The sequence below is a fragment of the Corythoichthys intestinalis genome, chromosome 9 (genome assembly GCF_030265065.1).
Source record: "Corythoichthys intestinalis isolate RoL2023-P3 chromosome 9, ASM3026506v1, whole genome shotgun sequence".
Classification (NCBI taxonomy): Eukaryota; Metazoa; Chordata; class Actinopteri; order Syngnathiformes; family Syngnathidae; genus Corythoichthys; species Corythoichthys intestinalis.
The window spans coordinates 16676419-16695477 of record NC_080403.1 but is presented as its reverse complement, the minus strand read 5'-3'; the positions used below and the strand labels follow the sequence as shown (position 1 = coordinate 16695477).

Genomic DNA, 19059 nt, shown 5'->3' with positions numbered 1-19059 from the left:
TTTTTTCCACTACTGCAGATTAATCTGTCAACTTGTAATGTATTAATTCTGTGAGTGTATTAAAAATGTGCTTTCTGGGAAATGAGTCACTGAGGGGGGTCTGGGAGAGGGAACTTGATGTTGAAATAGCTGGGGAAATATGGGACAACATTTGGACAAACGCAAGAAAAATAACTGTCTGTAACCGAACAAGAGCGATTCAATTAAATATTTTGCATCGAGCACATGTTGATCCCAACCGGCTCTCTAAATATAGGGGGGAAAATTCTCCTGTTTGTCCTAAATGTAAGACAGAAATTGGTGATCTTACACACTGCTATTGGTCCTGTATTAAAATACAGAAATATTGGAGTGATATCCTGTTTGAAAATGGATGCATCTCCGCAGTGAGTTGCATCCATTTTTTCCGTGGGGGTCGCTATCCTCATTACTCGCCAGTAAGAAATTTTGAAATTACTATATCTTCTAGGCCAGGGGTCGGGAGCTCCGTTTTGTGATCACTGTTTTTTTTCGTGAAAGCAATTGAACGCATCACCCGAGCGTGAAGGGAGGGCACGCTCGGCTTTTACGAGCAGTCGGCAAGTTGTGATTGAAATAAATCTTTCGAAAACAACAATGAAATCCTGACATCGTTACTTGGGATGTTACAATCGATGCTCAGTTGCGCTCCCACCACTTGGAAAATAACAAATAGACACATATGGTGTGGCGCTGCGTATATTTCCTGGATGTGAAAACCGCAAACAGGAGGGCTTTTGAATAACAGTGGCGCTCCTGGAAGTGGCGACAGTTTTGACAGGTGGAAATGTCATCAAAACTGAAACTGATCTAGAGCCTCTATGACTGGGGATACCACGCACTTCACTTTTCTGGGTTTCATTTTCCTCTACGCATTTTACATACTCTGGTTCGGTCGGCATTGAATTGGGGGGGGGGGGGGGGGGCGCAGATGGCTAATTGGAGACTTAACGCGGGAGACGAGCTCTGTAATAAAACGCTCATTCCTGCGTAATCCACGAGGGGAGGACCACCAATGGGCACTAAATTGAAGCATATATTACGACGTACGTTTAAAGGTTCAAGAAAATGTGTGAATGCATTATCAGCTCTTCACAGCTCGTTCAAATCCAGCGAGCGAGTGGTCGGTACCACACTTAAATTTATGGGTGGCAAAGAGGCAGATGCACTCATCAAAAGAGCCAGAAATGACTCACGAAGACATAGGATCCCGACACTTGTTCTACACTCTAGATCAGTGGTCTCCAACCCGTTCCTCAAAGGTCCACTGTGGGTGCAGGATTTGATTCCAACCAGAAAATTGACAAAACTTTTTCACCAATCTGGTGATTAACAAGTCAAATCAGTTGATTGCAGTCAGGTGCTGCTTGTTTTCTTTCTTCTTTCTTTCGTTATTTTCCCTTCAGGCATGACAAATCCAAACAAACATACTGTCAGGAATGAGCGGGCAGGCAGGTGGTGTGGACCCAAATGCAGGGAAACAAAAAAAGGCAGCAAGGCAGTGAACTCAAAAAACGTTTTAATAATAACTAACAAAAATCACAAAGTACAAACAAAAGGACTATGGATCAACAAAACTTACTTAAACGGATGGACAGGTACGCGAGGGCTTGGACGGGTCTTGACTTTGGTAAAGACAGACATAGACAATGACGCAACAAGGAGTGACAAGAAACTGGGTCATTATATACGCAGACAAGGGGTAACGAGACGAGGAACAGCTGGGTAACACAGGTGGATGCAGATTGCAGGATACACTGGGAAAACACACACAGGTGAGAGCAATGGGTAATCACAGGGACAAGTCACACAAGGAGAAACCAAACACAAAACCTAACACATACAGCATTTACTGTATATGTGTTTACAATTAATTCAACCCGAAAAGAAAAGGGCAGACGGGAGAAGTCGAAGCTTATTGAATCCCGCAGAAAAGGACGCAGAAAATATCGAATAAAAATTTTTGACATTCAGATTGCGTAGTGATTTCAAGGATTTTTTTGTTTTTTTTCCCATCCCCATTGATTGTTCATTTTCCCAATAGTCCATTGTCGATCGTGGCGATGTGCTTGTTATGTTGATTAAATCCAGTAGATTAATTGATAATTCAGAAGTTAGTTCATTCAGTTGATTCGATCCAGAAGATAGGGAATAGCTGAGGACCGATGGCAGGCCGTGTCCACCACCCCCCTTTCGTCGACTTAATCATCGTCGCTGTTTCCATTCCTTGCTGCATTCCGACGAACATTCATCTCAAGGTTAAGCAGCTTCGTAGTAGGAGTGGGGACCTCTTGGTACCTCACGATACGATACGATTTGCGATACAAAGCTCACAATAACGATGATCTGACGATATGGCGATACAACGATTATCGATACATTGGTCAGGAAATCATACGAATGTTCACTCGCTGCCATCCCTCCCACTTCAAACAGATTGAACGTCTATGCCCTTCAGTAGCAGCCAATGCCAGGCAATGAGGAAATTTTGGGCCATTTAAGGTCATTTACCTGCTGATTTTCACTTACTTCCTGTTGATTTTTGGGTATTTTATGGGTCACTTCCTGTTTATTTTGAGTTACATAACAGGAAGTGACCTGGGAATCACCCAAATGATTAGGCAGTGACTCAAACTCAACAGTAAATGACCTGTAAATGCCCTAAAATGAACAGCAAGTGACCTGTAAATGCCCTGAAAATCGGACAGAGTGACTGCAAATGCTGTGGTTTTGAATGAAATGAAATGAATGAATGAAATTTTATTGTCATCATCATCATCTGTATCATTGACAATCATTGACAATTACAAAATGTGATATAATTTGCCTGAAGGAACCGAAGAAGACGACAAAGGCGGACGGGACGGGAGGAAGCATATGCTTATCAGTTTCCCGTCCCCATACAACTAAAGACGCACATTCAGACATGGTACATACATCAGATGGCCACAAAACTGTACAATAACTCAATCAACAATTTAGGTTTAGTAACTCAGCGTCCAGTCAAGCAGCTCGATTAATTTCAGGGCGTACAAGGTTATGGCTTCGTCATGTCCCTGTCATTTTTGCATCTGTTTGCTGTGGGAACATTTTGTTGTGGCTATGTGTGTGGCAAAAGTGATTATGTGTTATCACAGCTGGTGTGAGTAGCGACTCAAAATGCTTTTCTTATAAGTCTCTTAACAGGATACATTGCTAAAGTGTGCGCACTCAAAGATCACTGTAACAGTTTCATCAGACATGAATGTATGAGGAAATCAAATATGTTGTACATATTTTATCCCAAGATTAATGTCTCGACAACGAAAAACATGCTTATTACTCGTTTTATACAGTATCTTTTCCATATACTCGGTAAACTAAAGTCAGAGCCTTTGTTATCTTTAGTAGATAATCCTCAATGTGTTCAAGATTCTTGTAGAGACTCCTGCTGTTTAAGTTTCAGCTTACCGTCCACATCCACGAGTTGTTATACTGGTCCGCTGTGTAGTATTTACAGTTATCCAGCTATTGTAGAAGTTGTGGTCCAGGAGACCTCCAACTTCTGTATTGAGAATTTTATTTCATCCAAGTCTCCAGGTTTCAAATTTTTGGAGCCATACTGGGAGTCGTGCTTGCTGGCCCTGAGCACTTATCAGATAAGATAAGAGTGCTTCAGGAGCTCAGAGAGTGCGTCTGTACACGGTGAAGGCTGGAGCAACAATGAACGAATGAACGAACGTTTCTAGTCTAAATGGATTGGGCGTCAAGCACCGTCAATGCAACCTTAGAGTTAACTGAGACACTATTATAGTGGAAGATTTTGGTAGCAACTTGTTGTTTCCTTTTTATTTTTATTTTTTTTGACATTGACACCTTTTTAAAACGATATCTCGATTCTTGGCAAGAGCATATCGATAACCTTTGGGGATACAAAGTATCACGATATATCACCATTGCAATATTTTGTCACACCGCTACTTCGTTGTAAGTTTCATTACCATTCCGGTTGTGGCAGTGTTGGATGCCGCCAGGTCATTCTTCACCTGTAATAGTTCATCACAGGCCTTGTCGAGGCTGACATGCACTCCAGCAATAGCATTGACCGCAGTAGTTGTAGCAGAAACCTCATTGGTTAGACTATCTGTGCTGGATGGGAAAGCGCAAAGACCACGACCCACAGTGGGCCTTTGAGGACTGGTTTGGAGACCACTGCTCTAGATGATGTACTGTAAACAATGTCTGTGGAAAAGAATAGAGGAGCAGGAATATCACGTCTTGATCGTCCGCCTCCATTCTTTACAATGCCGTCATGCCGCTGCACTAAAAATGGTGATGGCACGCTCCGTGACATAACTTCCTTGTATCCGAGGGGCGGCCATGGCGCAGGTGGAGTTGTCCTCGGACCGAAGGGTCAGCAGTTCGATTCACGGCTACGGCTGCCCACTGTCGAAGTTGTTGGGCAAGGCAATGAGCCCTAATTTGCCCCCAATGGGTTGGCAGCGCCTTGCATTGCAGCAGCACCATTGGTGTGTGAATGTGCGCGTGAGCGGGTAAATGTGTGCGAATGTAAAGCACTTTGGGCATGGTAAACATGTAGATAAATGTGCTATATAAGTACTGTCTATTTACTGTCCATTTTTACAGAGATACTAGTCTATATTAAGCGGCTGGTAATATTAGCTGGCTAACTTATCTGTGTAAATTCTTGCACGGATAAGAGGCACATTAGTGTATCCGATGTTGAAATTCGCCCCCCCCCGGCCAAGGCGCACGGGAACAGCGAGAGCCGAACAAAGTGCCGCTCTGCCGATGCTGCCCCCGCGCGCGCCAACCGGGAAGGCAGAACTTCGCGCGTTCTCTCTGACATTAACCCTTTGTACTGACTCCATGTTCCAAAAGTTTGAAAAAGACTCGCTGAAAGCAGGTTGACAAGTTATTCGTCAACAATGGTAAAAAACAAGGCAAAAACAGACGACGGAGGGACAATTCTGGATCCAAAACAAGGCTACATGTTTCCGAGCAGCAAAAATCTGTGTTATCTCAGTGTCCAGCAGAGGTTGCGCTAGACTTTTTCGTTGTCTGTCATTTTGACTGACAGGGTCATAAAAATCCGGTCATAATCTATTTTTACCCGTCACTTAAATTTTTAAAATGATGATAATGACATTGTGGTGACCCTTTGTTTGGCATAATTCACCTTCCGTACTTGTGTGTCCCTTTGGCCGAGCGCGTTAGCGGCTACGACACAGTCACGTGACAGAGACACATAACAGCCGCGCGCGTTCCGGCTTGAATAGAGAGTTCACAGAGAGCAGCAGAGCTACAGCGGCTGGACACAGCAATTCGAGCGAACAAGACTCTTAACATTGCATACCGCTTCAACATATTCAATAGTATTTAGTTTTCATTCATTTTAAATTAATATTCTGTCCGAACAAGCTTAACAGAGAATCCACACCGTGCCATCACACATCAAGCAGATGAATATGTAACTTTTCCAATTTATTTATTGGAAAATTTATACATAGTTTGAAAACTCTTTGTTAAGGTGATGCACCTGTTGAGGTGATCCACATAATTTTTTGCCAGACAAAAAGTGAATTCAATGACCTTTTTTTTGCACCACATAATATAGTATGGACAAGACCGATGTTTTTATGATAGAAAAATGTCTGTTGGGCAACAAATCAAGTCTACAGAGGCCAAACTGTCTCACCGACCTAAATGAGAGACTGGCATTTGAACCGCTAGAACAAACGCGCTGTATATCCAACAGCCTATCCTTGCCTTTGCATCAACTGCTCGTGTGCATTAGCTGGCCTGGTTTAGAGGGTGCGCTCATCTCTGGGGAGATCTGAAGAGAAAGCGAAGAGGGGGGAAAAAAACATCCTGTTTGCCAGCTGCTAAGCCAAAGAGAAAAAAATAAGTCAGCGGGCGCTTCAGGCGACTGTTAAAAAAATGTAATCACATCAACTTAGTGACCTGAATACGCCTGTGTGAGTGCGCGTGACAGAGGATGTGTGTGTTAGCTCGCAGAAAGAAAAAAAAGCATATGTTGAAATTCCTTCATTGTGCTACTTGTAAGATGTTGCCTTAAGAACGAAGCACGCATACGTTGTGTGGCAGACAGGGATGGACACTTCCCTCCAGCGACTCACTGAGGACTTTGTTGTGTTGTAGACACGTGCCGGGTCGCGCGCACACAAATGTGAGTTGAAGTGGCTTAGCCCAGTGCTCTACTTTCACAGTGTCTGACCATCTGGATAGCGACAAAAAGGCACTTCTGTTGAAAACAGACAAGTGGTCGGTCAATGAAGAAAAAAGAAAACGGCGCGAAAGAGTCACGCCACGAGAAACATGCGACCCAGCCTTTTTTTTTTTTTTTTTTTTGCCACGACATCACTGACCATACTGATGCGGTCGTTCTGTTTCTGTGTGAAATATTGATCATTCCCAGTGAAATATTCATGTCGCGCAAAGAACATCTGTAAGTGAAATATTGATGAGGACGCGCAAAGATGAAATATTGAAGAGGCAAATGAAAGCGTCTCCAGGTCAAATGTGGAATAGGAGGACTATCTCTTGGAACGAGTAGATGAACGGTGGTGACTCACGGTAACTTCTGAATGTAATTTACAACTCTCTACGATGACTTGAGACGACGACTCACGACAATTACTTACGACGGGGCCTTCCGACAGTGACTTCGATGAGACTTTCTGGAGAAACGCTACTTAAGCGGATGAAAGGGGGCCTTTTCGGCCATCACCATGCAGCTGTGATCCGAGTTGTGGTAATTGCCTAACTCGAGTCGAACACCCGAACACGCCATTTGCTTGCTTTGCCAACTACCATTGACCCGCGAAGAAGAAGGAGACAACAAATCAGAAGATTCCACCAATCAGAAGAATGTGACCAAAGTCTTGGCATGAAATATTCTAGCAAGACAACGACGTCAGTTTAAGCCCCCTATGGCCAGTTGTTTTAAACGTCTGACCAGAGCGTCCCTTTAGTGTGCTTCTGCTTTCATGATGACTCGCAAGCAGTGTTGTTAATCTTACTTTAAAAAAGTAATAAATTACAGTTACAAATTACTTCTCCCAAAAAGTAATTGCCAGTGCCGGACTTGGCAATTTTGGGGCCTAAGGCAAACATATCCAGGGGCCCTCTTCATGGGTCAGGGGTTAAAAAGGTGAAAAGGGTGTGGAGGAAATATGTTCTGGTACACTAGGGCTGTCCTAAACGACAAATTTTCTCCTGATTAGTCAGCCGACTAGTTTTACGATTAATCGACTAATCTAATAATTTTCTCTTTTTTACTAATTTAGCGATGAAATCTTTGTTGATGCTTATTAATTCAGAAAAACTATTTTGGAACACTTACATTCTTTATTAAAGTACAAATAATCATGTAAATAACAATAATTAATCACAAATAAACAATTAGGTTAAATGCTGATAGCATTTACTAGTGCAAAAGAATGGAAAGTAAACAGATTCAGAACACTGACTTTGCCTTTCCAACATTATTCAAAACGATTCTTAAAAAAGAATTCTAGCAATATTATTATAGTGTACTACTATATATAATAGTAGTATAATAATTATAATCATTATTCATTGCCAATCATATTTCTTATGAAGAGTGTCATTTGAAAGCTATTCTTAGTGTAGAATCTGTATTATGTAGTATTTACTCAACATATTATAATATTAATTCTGAAGAATGTGGGATTAACTCCAGAAATCATTATTTATATGACGAACATGACGTGCTTTTGCTGTTAACCAGCTGTTGAGTGTTATTGTATGACTGATTGGAACTGTACTACATTGTTTCGCCACAGGGTGTGCCGTCATGTATTTTATGTTCGGTGTGAAAAAGAAGAAGAAGAAAGTTAAAAAAACATTAGAGGCCTGTTCTCAACTTCTCCCTCACTGCACTTTGGCTCTCATGGAGCGCACGTTCGCTCATGTGTTCGAAATAAACGATAGCCGACGTGCAAACTAGCTAGTGAGCTGTAAAAATAGCGAGCTTAGTGGCGTGAAAACCGTGGGAGAGCTAAGTGAAGCTAACGAACAGCTAAGCGGAGCTAAGCGATGCTAAACGGCGCTAAATGAAGCTAAGCGACTGATACTCAGTCCGTCGTCGTGGAACAGTCCATTGTAGTGTGTGTGTGTGGGGGAGAGATAATCTAAATGCAGCATTCAAATGGCTTTCTTTTTTGTTTTGTTATTTGTTTGTTTGGTATGTAGACATAATTATACATGACGAATAGTTGGGGGTCCTGCTGGCTCCGGTGGCCCAAGCCATTGCTCGTTCGGGTAAGGGCAGCTGGTTGGGGGCCCCCTACTGGATGGGGGCATAAGGCGATCATCTACTTCGCCTGAATAGTAGATCCGCCTATGGTGATTGCGTTAGTAACTCAGTTACCTGAATGTAAGTGTAATTAGTTAATCTGCAAAGTAACAAGTGATAATTTTCACACACAAAAAAAAGGTCACACAATGTGAAGTTTAAAAGGTTTTTGGGACAATTGACCCTAGCCCAGTTCTTTACCCTAAACTTAACTAGACACAGGGGTATTGCGCATATTGCGATAACTAGATAGTAACCTTTGCTATGTGTGGAAGTCATTTAATGTTGTGAATCAACCGTTAAAGTTGTTAAAATTGCTGCCGTTATTGCATTAGTACCTATCTGTCCATTTTCGACATGTGTAAGTTTTAAAACTTTCATCATTTAAAGATGGATTTAAGTTAGGTTTTGCCAATTTAGGAGCATTTTAGATCAAAAGTTACTTAGCTTCGCTGGGAAGGTTCTCTACAACAGAGCCTTCCTGAGAGGTCTACTGCTTTAAGATGGCGGCTGTTTACTAACGCATCTAGTTCTTTATTATACATGTTGCTAATGCTAATGTCTATCATTTGCCTCTAGTTCTGTGTACGGTGGGGCAAATAAGTATTTAGTTGACCACTAATTGTGCAAGTTCTCCCAATTGAAAATATTACAGAGGACTGTAATTGTCAACATGGGTAAACCTCAACCATTAGAGACAGAATGTGGGGAAAAAAAACAGAAAATCACATTGTTTGATTTTTAAAGAATTTATTTGCAAATCATGGTGGAAAACAAGTATTTGGTCAATACCAAAAGTTCATCTCAATACTTTGTTATGTACCCTTTGGTGGCAATAACGGAGGCCAAACGTTTTCTGTAACTCTTCACAAGCTTTTCACAAACTGTTGCTGGTATTTTGGCCCATTCATCCATGTAGATCTCCTCTATAGCACTGATGTTTTGGGGCTGTCGTTGTGCAACACGGACTTTCAACTCCCTCCGCAGATTTTCTATGGGGTTGAGACCTGGAGACTGGCTAGGCCACTCCAGGACCTTGAAATGCTTCCTACAAAGCCACTCCTTTGTTGCCCTGGCTGTGTGTTTGGGATCATTGTCATGCTGAAAGACCCAGCCACGTCTCATCTTCAATGCCCATGCTGATGGAAGGAGATTTTCACTCAAAATCTCTCGATACATGGCCCCATTCATTCTTTCCTTTACACAAATCAGTCGTCCTGGTCCCTTTGCAGAAAAACAGCCCCAAAGCATGATGTTTTCACCCCCATGGTTCCCAGTGGGTATGGTGTTCTTCGGATGCAATTCAGTATTCTTTCTCCTCCAAACAGGAGAACCTGTGTTCCTAACAAAAAGTTCTATTTTGGTTTCATCTGACCATAACACACTCTCCCAGTCCTCTTCTGAATCATCTAAAGGCTCTCTAGCGAACCGCAGACGGGCCTGGACGTGTACTAGCTTCAGCAGGGGGATACGTCTTGCAGTGCAGGATTTGAGTCCCTGGTGGCGCATTGTGTTACTCATAGTAGCCTTTGTTACTGTGGTCCCAGCTCTCTGTAGGTCATTCACTAGGTCCTCCCGTGTGGTTCTGGGATTTTTGCTCACCGTTCTTCTTATCATTTTGACGCCACGGAGTGAGATCTTGCATGGAGCCCCAGATCGAGGGAGATTATCAGTGGTCTTGTATGTCTTCCATTTTCTAATAATTGCTCCCACAGTTGATTTCTTTACACCAAGCGTTTTACCTATTGCAGATTCAGTCTTCCCAGTCTGGTGCAGGTCTACAATTTTGTCTCTGGTGTCCTTCGACAGTTCTTTGGTCTTGGCCATAGTGGACCTCTTTGACAGCCAGAAATCTTGCTTGTTTGAAGGTGACCAAATACTTATTTTCCACTCGAATTTGGAAATAAATTCTTTAAAAATCTCTTTAAAATTTCTGTTTTTTTTCCACATTCTGTCTCTCATGGTTGAGGTTTACCCATGTTGACAATTGCCCCACTGTATGTATGTATATTATATTTTTTACATCTTTGCATCAGTAGAAAATAATGTCACTTTTTGCTTGTGAAGTTGATTTTAAAGCAAGTACTTTTGTACTTTTACTGAAGTGTTTTTTTACACTTGTATCTGTACTTTAACCTAAGTTAAAAAACATTTAAAAATGTTTTAAAAAGTAAGTACTTCATCCACCACTGCGAAAAGTTTCTCCAGGGAGAAATAAACAACCGACTCGTTGTGACCTCACGACTGGAGACATCTTGGCCAGGCAAAATTTCACGCGCCGGCTTTGGAGTCGGTCCGTTGCCATAGCAACAGCAGAACCCGGACAAAACGTCCCGCTGAATTGGACACAGGCGCACGCACGCACAACTTTTGGTTGTTGCGCTCTAGCAGCTCAACGCTTGAGATGTTTCATCATTGGAACATCTCATTCGTATTCAGTGGCGTGCGTGATGCATTCAGGGCTTCTATTATGTGTGCTTCCGAATGACTCTGACCACTCTTAAGGCATGCACGCATTCAATCGTCCCTGAAAGTGAGTTTTGTGCGATTTGACTGCACGGATGATGTCAGCTACCCATCACTCCTCAAGAGTTGCCATCAACTTGACAGAATGACGTCACCAAACCTCGCACCTTAAATAGGCCATTACAACATAGTGGATCATAGTAGTCAATTCATAAACGGATTTTCAGGGGGCCCAGGCCTCCCCTGGTGGCCAAAAAGTGTCATTGCATGTAATAGATTTTCCTATACAGTATATGATTTTAAAATTAAGAATTTTCCGATAAAATATCGTCTATAAAAGTTGTAGAGCAATAAAACAAACAACAAAAATGAACCAAATGAACTAAAAAAGACATTGTTATAATGGGTAAAAATTATTTTTTCGAACAGATCATGTGACTAGCGCCTCAGACGGTCATTTGCTTTGCTTGGCCAAAACCACCCGAGGACCGAAGAGGCAAGATGGATGTTCGAAATTTTTTCAAGCTTTCAAAAGCAACAACAACCACTGAGCAAAAACCAAAAGATTGAAAATGTTGACCATGGAACACAAGAGACCACTGTGAAAATAGTGAGCGGAGTTTCAATTTGCCCCACTAAAGGCACTAATTGTACAACAGAGCCACCACCGGTGTCTTGCCAGTGTAGTCACCCCTGTCAAAAATTGTGTCCCCTGGCCGCGGGTGCACACACACACATTAGTTATGAGTTATGTCGACTTAAACAATTAGCCAGAAAAGAACTACAGTTATACATTTCGGACATCGACGTGTATTAAACTGGAGAAACTCCATACAGGATAACTACATCACCAAAACACGAAAATCAAGCAAATCAGTGCAGCGCTATGGCGCCGCCCAGGGGATACAATTTTTGACTGGGGTAACTACATTGGCACGACACCGGTGGGCGTACCATATTTAAATAAGCGGAGTTTAAGGGGGGGGCAGGGGGCCAGCCCCCCCGGTGGCCGAAAAGGGTCAATGCATGTAATTGACTTTATAGATAGATAGATAGATAGATAGATAGATAGATAGATAGATAGATAGATAGATAGATAGATAGATAGATAGATAGATAGATAGATAGATAGATAGATAGATAAAAGTTGTAAAGCAATAAAGCAAACTACAAAAATGAATGAAGTGAACAAAAAAAGATATTTTTATAATGGATCAAAATGATTTTTGAACAGGTCATGTGACTAGCACCTTAGACAAAAAAAAAAAAAAAAATTGGGGGAGGGCAATTTTATTTTTCAAATGATTTTTTTCTTTGTTTGAATTTTTTTTTATTTGATTGATTGATTTGATTTTGGGGGGATTTAATGGTTTAGACACAAATGTCCTACCCATAATATACCCCAAACACAAAAAGGATTGCTAAAATCAAAGAAAACTTTTTAAATTGAAATTTAAGTGTTCAAATGCAAATATTTGAGTCTCAAATATTTTTTCGCACTCAAAAACTTTTTCTATGATTGAAATTTTTTTTTTTTTTTTTTTGATTGAAGTGATTTTTCGTTTGAAAATATATATTTTTTGTTTGAAGCAATTTATTTTATGGTTGAATAACAAAGACACAAATGTCCTAGCCAAAATGTGGCCCAAACGCAAAACATTACTTCAATCAAGAAAAAAATTCAAAGAAAAATAGCTTTCTAATGCATTATTTTGAGTTTTAAATTTATTTTTGCTGTCAAATACATTTTTTTCTTTTGATCGAATAATGACGACACAAATTAAGTCCATATGGCTCCGCCCAGGGGATACAATTTTTGACAGGGGTAACTACATTGGCACGACACCGGCGGGCATACCATATTCAATGGATGATGATCTTGGCGAAAAGTATAGCTGTCCTAAGCAGCCTGACTTAGAATTCCCATCAAGAATGATGGGGGGGGGAAAAACCCGCTCATTTTCAACTTCTTATTATAAATATTGTTGTAAGTTCATTTTAATGCTGACACTGCGTTTTGGGGTCATCAACAATGTTGTGCTCCCCCTGGCCCAAAAGTTAAACTCCGCCTATGCATATTTAATGGATGACAATCTTGGCGAAAAGTGTATCTTAGGCAACCTGATTTGGAATTCCCCTCAAGAATGATGGGGAAACAAAAAACGCTCATTTTCAATTTATTATTATATTCTTGTAATTTAATTTTATTGCTAACACTGCGTTTCGGGGTCATCAACATTTTGTGTCCCCCCTGCCCAAAAGTCAAAATCCGCCTATGAAGTCATGGTAAAGGAAGATGTTCTCGCATTAACATTCAAACGGCACCACACAAACTTTTGTCAGAGAACGCGCGCGAGCGCACTCACCCACTCCCAACCTCTCGTCCTCAGTCAGCGTCCACATGACGTCACAGCCCAACCGTAGTCAAGTCTTCAAAGAAGCGTAAAAAAAAAAACACGTCAGGATATGTCCAGAACTTGAAAAAGCGGCGAAGATGAAAAGTTAAGGCATCGTCATCATCTTGGATCTCTGGTCCCAGCAAGCAGTCATCTTCATCCTCCTCTTTATCAACAACACGCAATCCCGATGGTCGACGTGAACGCGCACCGTCTATAAGAGGATCATCGGGGACGCGCTTGTACCGCATGCGCACAAACGGGAGAAGCGCGAATTAGGTTGAGGGGGGTGTAGACGTTCAGTATGGGGTCCTATAGTTCGGAATCCGAATCAAAAGATCACTTGAAGCATCGTCACACTTAGGAGTGAGCGCAGAAATAACTAAGTTCAATAAAAATAAGTCATGCATCCAACTCATTTGCAGTTTGAGTCTTAATGTAGTTTTTTTCTTTGGAACAGTATTCGGTTATAACTGCAATTTTCGAGAAGGCAGGAGGACGCCACCTGCCGACCGCCTTCAATCATCGCATTACCAAACGGTCAAGGCAAGAAACCAGGACGCAAAGCTAGAAAACAGAGCGAGCTGAGCTTTTGTTATAGCGTACATTTATAAATACAATGTTAATCAAAGCTAAATTATTCAAATTGCAAAAAAGACAAACAAAAACACTCTCGTTACAGCCCAAAGAAACACATTTTTCATAGCATTTAACCAGGGGTGAAAGTGGGCCGGAACGGTCTGGAACGTCGTTCCGGTAAGAGATTTGGCGCCGGAAAAGGGCGGGACGGTGTTTTGATCCCGAAAAAAGGACTTGGACTTATTTTTGTTCATTTACCTATGTTAGGCTACTTATTTCCTTAAAATATAAAAAAGTCAATGTTTGTGTTATCTTCAAAATATATCCAATTTCACTGTGCATAATTTAAGTCATTTGTCCTTATTTTGTTCACGTCATAGTATTTAAAATACCAATTTTGAATGAAAATCGGTTTCTCACTTATGCCTTGTTACTGTAAGTGTAATGCAGTAGCATAATGCATGTGTAAACCTGTTCTTTCCTGTTGCATTTCAATGGTTTTAGGAGGTTTGGCCCCATCCCCCTTAAACCAGAATAAAAGAAATCTTGCTCCGTGGCGAACTTTTTGCCAGGCAAGAAATTCTAGCCACCTTCACCCGTGCATTTAACTCATTGCATGCCATTGAACGCAATAGACGTCCAACTCTATCAAATGGGAGTACTGGCTTTGATTGCTCATGTTTGAGTGGCATTGGAGGTGTGGACTGTATTGTGATGTTCTTGTATAGCACCGTCAATGACAGCCAATGAGTTAAATGAGCGCCTGGTAAGGGTTAAAAAATAAATAGAAAATAAAGGTGCTTATTCACGCATGAATGGGTTAACATTTGAGAAAGTAAGATATGGCCAGGATAAAATCTTTACTTTTTTCCTTTGTATGGCAAAACTTTTTTTTTTTTTTTTTTTTTTTGGGGGGGGGGGGGGGGGTACTGCAATTTTTTTTATTTGAATAAAAGTTCCAAACATTTTACAGTACTGTATTTTTTACAGTACTTCTGCTTTTTCCGGGAGTGTTGCGGACTATAAAACGTATATATTTTTTTATCTTTTGGCAATGCCATTGCATTTCTAGATTAATTTTTGCAGAAGGATGCATACAACTTCCCTGGACACCCCGCATACATCCATTTATGTATACATTTCTATTATTTTTGTGGCATTCCTTCGCAGGTGAGAGAGAATCCTTATTCTATGTTCATCATTCTTGCGACCGTTTCCCACTGTTGTTCGTATTTGACCATTTTATTTGTCTGTTTGGCAGATATTTTCTCTAATGTATATGATTAGATTTAGCCATTGGTTAATGCTAATGTTTTGTTTGTTTTTCCAATTCAACAATATTGTTTTTTTGGCTATCGTTAGACTTGCTAGTAGTGGACGGGTTTGATGGATAGAGATATTCACTGTATTCAGATCGCCAAGCAGACAAAGAGTTGGAGACAATGGAATCCTGCAGTTCAATAGGAAAGAGAGTTTCTTCGTTACCTGTGCCCAGAAATCTTGTATTGGTTTACATTGCCAAAGAGCATGAAAGTATGTATCTGAAGTATCTTCGTTGCAGCTTGTACATTTATCGGATTGGGAGAACCCCATTTTGTGCATTTTAGATTGAGTAATATGCCATCTGTGCAGTATTTTGAACTGTATAAGCTGAAAGTTCTTATTCTTTGTCATTATAAATGCATTTTTACAGATGTTGGACCAATAGTTATTATCTAATGTTACCGAAAGTTCGTTATTCCATTTTTCGATTGGTAGGCAAGTAGAGTTGTTACATGAGAGGGCTATATACAGTATACTTTTGAAAGTATTTTTTTTTGTTGAGGATGTATATTTATTATTTTATTTACGAAAGGTGGTGGGTCTAACGTACCCGTTAGTGATGGAAATTTGCTTCTGATGGCTGCCCTGATTTTATTATATTGAAGGAAATTGACCCCTTTGATCTGGAAATCTTGTAATATTTTTTCATATGACATGAATGTATTATCTTTAAACAAATGCTGTAACTGGTTTATTCCCGTATCATCCCATGTGCTGAAATAAATAGGAATTTTATTAACTCCAAAGTCTGGGTTGTGCCAGATTGGTGAGAATTTACACGGGGCTTGTTGTGATTGCGTAATTTCCATACCTCTCCACCAGGCTTTCAAGGTACATGCTATCATTGGGTTTTTGAAGCAGCTATGGTGCTTAATACTAGAACTAATAAAGGGGAGGTTTGCCAATTGTATTTGGTTGCAGTCTGTTTGCTCTAATTCTAGCCATGACTGTTGTTCAGTGTTAAGACATAACCACCTAATAAGATATTGTATTTGATTTGCTATATAATAGTGTTGGAAATTAGGGGCCTCTAGACCCCCCTCTGGTTTATTTCTTTGCAATTTGGCAAGGCTAATTCTGTTTTTCTTGTTTTTAAAGTAGAATTTTGTGACGGCTGAGTCTAGGTCTTGAAACCATTTTTGAGTGGGTTTAAAGGGGATCATTGAGAACAAGTAGTTTATTTGTGGTAATACTTTCATTTTGACTGTTGCTATCCGGCCCAAAAGTGAGATGGGTAGATTATTCCAGTGTGTCAAATCTTCACATATTTTTGCTAGGAGGGGTGTATGGTTTAGTTTAGTTAATTCTGTAAGTTTTGGTGAAATGTTGATTCCAAGATACTTTATATTCCCTAGTGGAATATTGTGATTTTGATTTGCAGGATTCCATGAGTTTGTTGATAAGGGCATTATAATTGATTTTGACCAATTTATAGCATAATCTGATATTTGTGAAAATGTCTTTATTAGTTCAAAAGTCTCATGTAGGGAGGATTCTGGTTTTTCTAGATATAAAAGTATATCGTCTGCGTATAAGTTAATTTTGTGTTCCGATGTGTGCGAGCAGATCCCTTTGATATTAGCGTTTTGTCTTATTGCAATTGCTAATGGTTCAATAAATAGAGCGAATAATAGGGGTGAGAGTGGACAGCCTTGTCGAGTTCCCCTTTGAAGACAGAAACTTTGTGAAATGACCCCGTTTGTGTTTACAGTGGCTTTTGGGGCGTTGTAGAATATTTTTATCCAGCGGATAAATGGCTCACCGAAGCCAAATTTTTCCAAAACTTTGAAGAGAAAAAACCAGTTGACTTTGTCAAATGCTTTTTCTGCGTCCAAAGAGAGGATAATTGCTTTCTGTTTATAATTCTGTGCAATATTAATAAGATTTAACAAGCGTCTTATATTGTTTGTAGAGTTACGTCCTTTAATAAAGCCGGTCTGGTCTTTATGAATTATAGTGGGAAGAGTTTGTTCTAATCTAGTAGCTAAAGCCTTTGCAATAATTTTAATATCTGTATTCATTAAGGATATTGGTCTATAGTTTGCTGGTTGGGTTAGGTCTTTCCCTTCTTTTGGCAGTAGTTTGATTACTGCGGTGTTCATATTGTCTCTAATTTGACCCTTGGCACTGATTTCTTGAACCATTCTATAGAAAAGTGGTGCCAGCATATTCCAAAAGTGTTTAAAATATGATGTCGAGAACCCGTCGGGCCCCGGTGCGCGACCTATTGGCATGTCCTTTACGGCATTCCATAATTCAGCGAGGGTAAGTGGGGTATCTAGCAATTGTTGGCTTTCTAAAGTTATTTGGGGGATGTCAAGATTATTAACGAATAGGTCAATGTCTTCATTATGACCGTTTGTCCCCGAGTATAAGTTTTTGTAGTAGCTATAGAAAGTTTCGTTGATTTTTTCTGGTGATTGTGTTATTATGCCGGCTGAATTTTGTATTGTTGTAATTAATGTTTTTTCTTTGTTACGTTCGAGTTGGTTTGCTAAATATTTCCCGGATTTGTTATTATGCTCAAAATTGGTATATCGTAGTTGTTGTAACAGAAACAGAGTTTTTTTAGACAGAATACTATTGAGCCGTTCTTTAGCGCTGAAAAGTTCTTTTGTGGTATTGTCTGTGGGATTATTGGCGAATTCCTCCGTCAGTTGTTTGATTTTCATTTCTAATTCGTTTTCCAACTTCTGTTCTTGTTTTTTTTTATATGATGAATATGAGATAATCTTGCCTCGAATTACGCATTTTCCTGTTTCCCAAAGCAATGACGGTGAGATGTTTGGGGAATTGTTAAGTTCCATAAAGTCTTTCCATTCTTTCTTAACGAATGTATCAAATGCTGGGTCATCTAATAAGGAATCATTACAGCGCCAGGTTGCGTGGGGTATCGTGCGGGAGTCAGTTTTAATGGCTAAAGAAATTGGTGCATGATCACTGATGATTATTGGATGTATTCTTGGCGAAATATTATTAATAGCGGAATTATTCGCTAGAAAAAAATCAATTCTTGAGCACGAACCATGGGCTAGGGATTGAAAGGTATATTCCCTTTTTGTTAAATGTTTTGCTCTCCAGACGTCACTTAAGCCAAAATCGTCCATATATTTCCTAATGGTTCTTGCAGTTTGTGACTGTTTAGTGAGTTTATAATTGGAGCTATCTATACTTGGATCAAGTGTAGTGTTAAAGTCCCCTCCTATAATAATTGTTGAGTTCACTGACATGTCACTCAGTTTACCAAAGATATTGTGGAAGAACTGTGTATCCTCGTTGTTTGGGGCATATATGTTCACTAATGTGAACAGTTTATTACTTATGGTAGCTTGTACTATTATGAATCTACCTTCCGGGTCTGCAATTGCACTATTTAATGTGTATGAGATCCTTTTATTTATTAATATTGATACTCCTCTTTGTCTGCTGTTATAGCTGGCTGAAAAGATCAAGTTAAAATTTGAGTGTTTAAGATATTTCTCTTCGGCTTTGGCTAGATGTGATTCTTGCATGAAGGTCTTTTGAGGTTTTTTGTAAACCGCTTGGCATAATTCACACGACATTAAGACGTTGTTAGAAGGATTAAATACATGGGTAGCATCATCACTAAACATTAAAATTTTAAAGCGTGTACTTAGTGTGTGTTTGAAAACAGCGGTGTGGAAAAGGTGAGACAAATAACCCAGAAAAAGAAAAGATATGAGCGCCAGTACAGAAATGTGTAGTGTGAGACATGCGTGACTCTTAAAGACTAAGTGATTATCATGCAACCCTGATCTGTACGTGTGCATTGTTGAAATAAAATCGACTTAATACGGCATTGTGTACATATTGGAAGTGCTTAGGAAGTACAGACAAAGTGATTATCATGCAATCCTAATCTACACATGTGCCTTGCTCAAACAAAAAACCACTTAATTCAGCATTATATACGAA

At 40.1% G+C, this 19059-nt stretch overlaps 1 protein-coding gene across 3 annotated transcripts in view; it reads right to left on the bottom strand.

The window, feature by feature from the left end:
- The window catches only part of LOC130921341 (dedicator of cytokinesis protein 3-like), a 61759-nt gene extending 48323 nt beyond the window's left edge, over window positions 1–13436 (bottom strand). For all 3 annotated transcript variants that reach the window (XM_057845096.1, XM_057845099.1, XM_057845098.1), the window contains exon 1: window positions 13192–13436. In XM_057845096.1, coding sequence (XP_057701079.1) covers window positions 13192–13228 — 37 coding nt within the window. In that variant the 5' untranslated portion in view covers window positions 13229–13436. The remainder of the gene's footprint in view (window positions 1–13191) is intronic.
- Between the last annotated feature and the right edge of the window lie 5623 nt (window positions 13437–19059).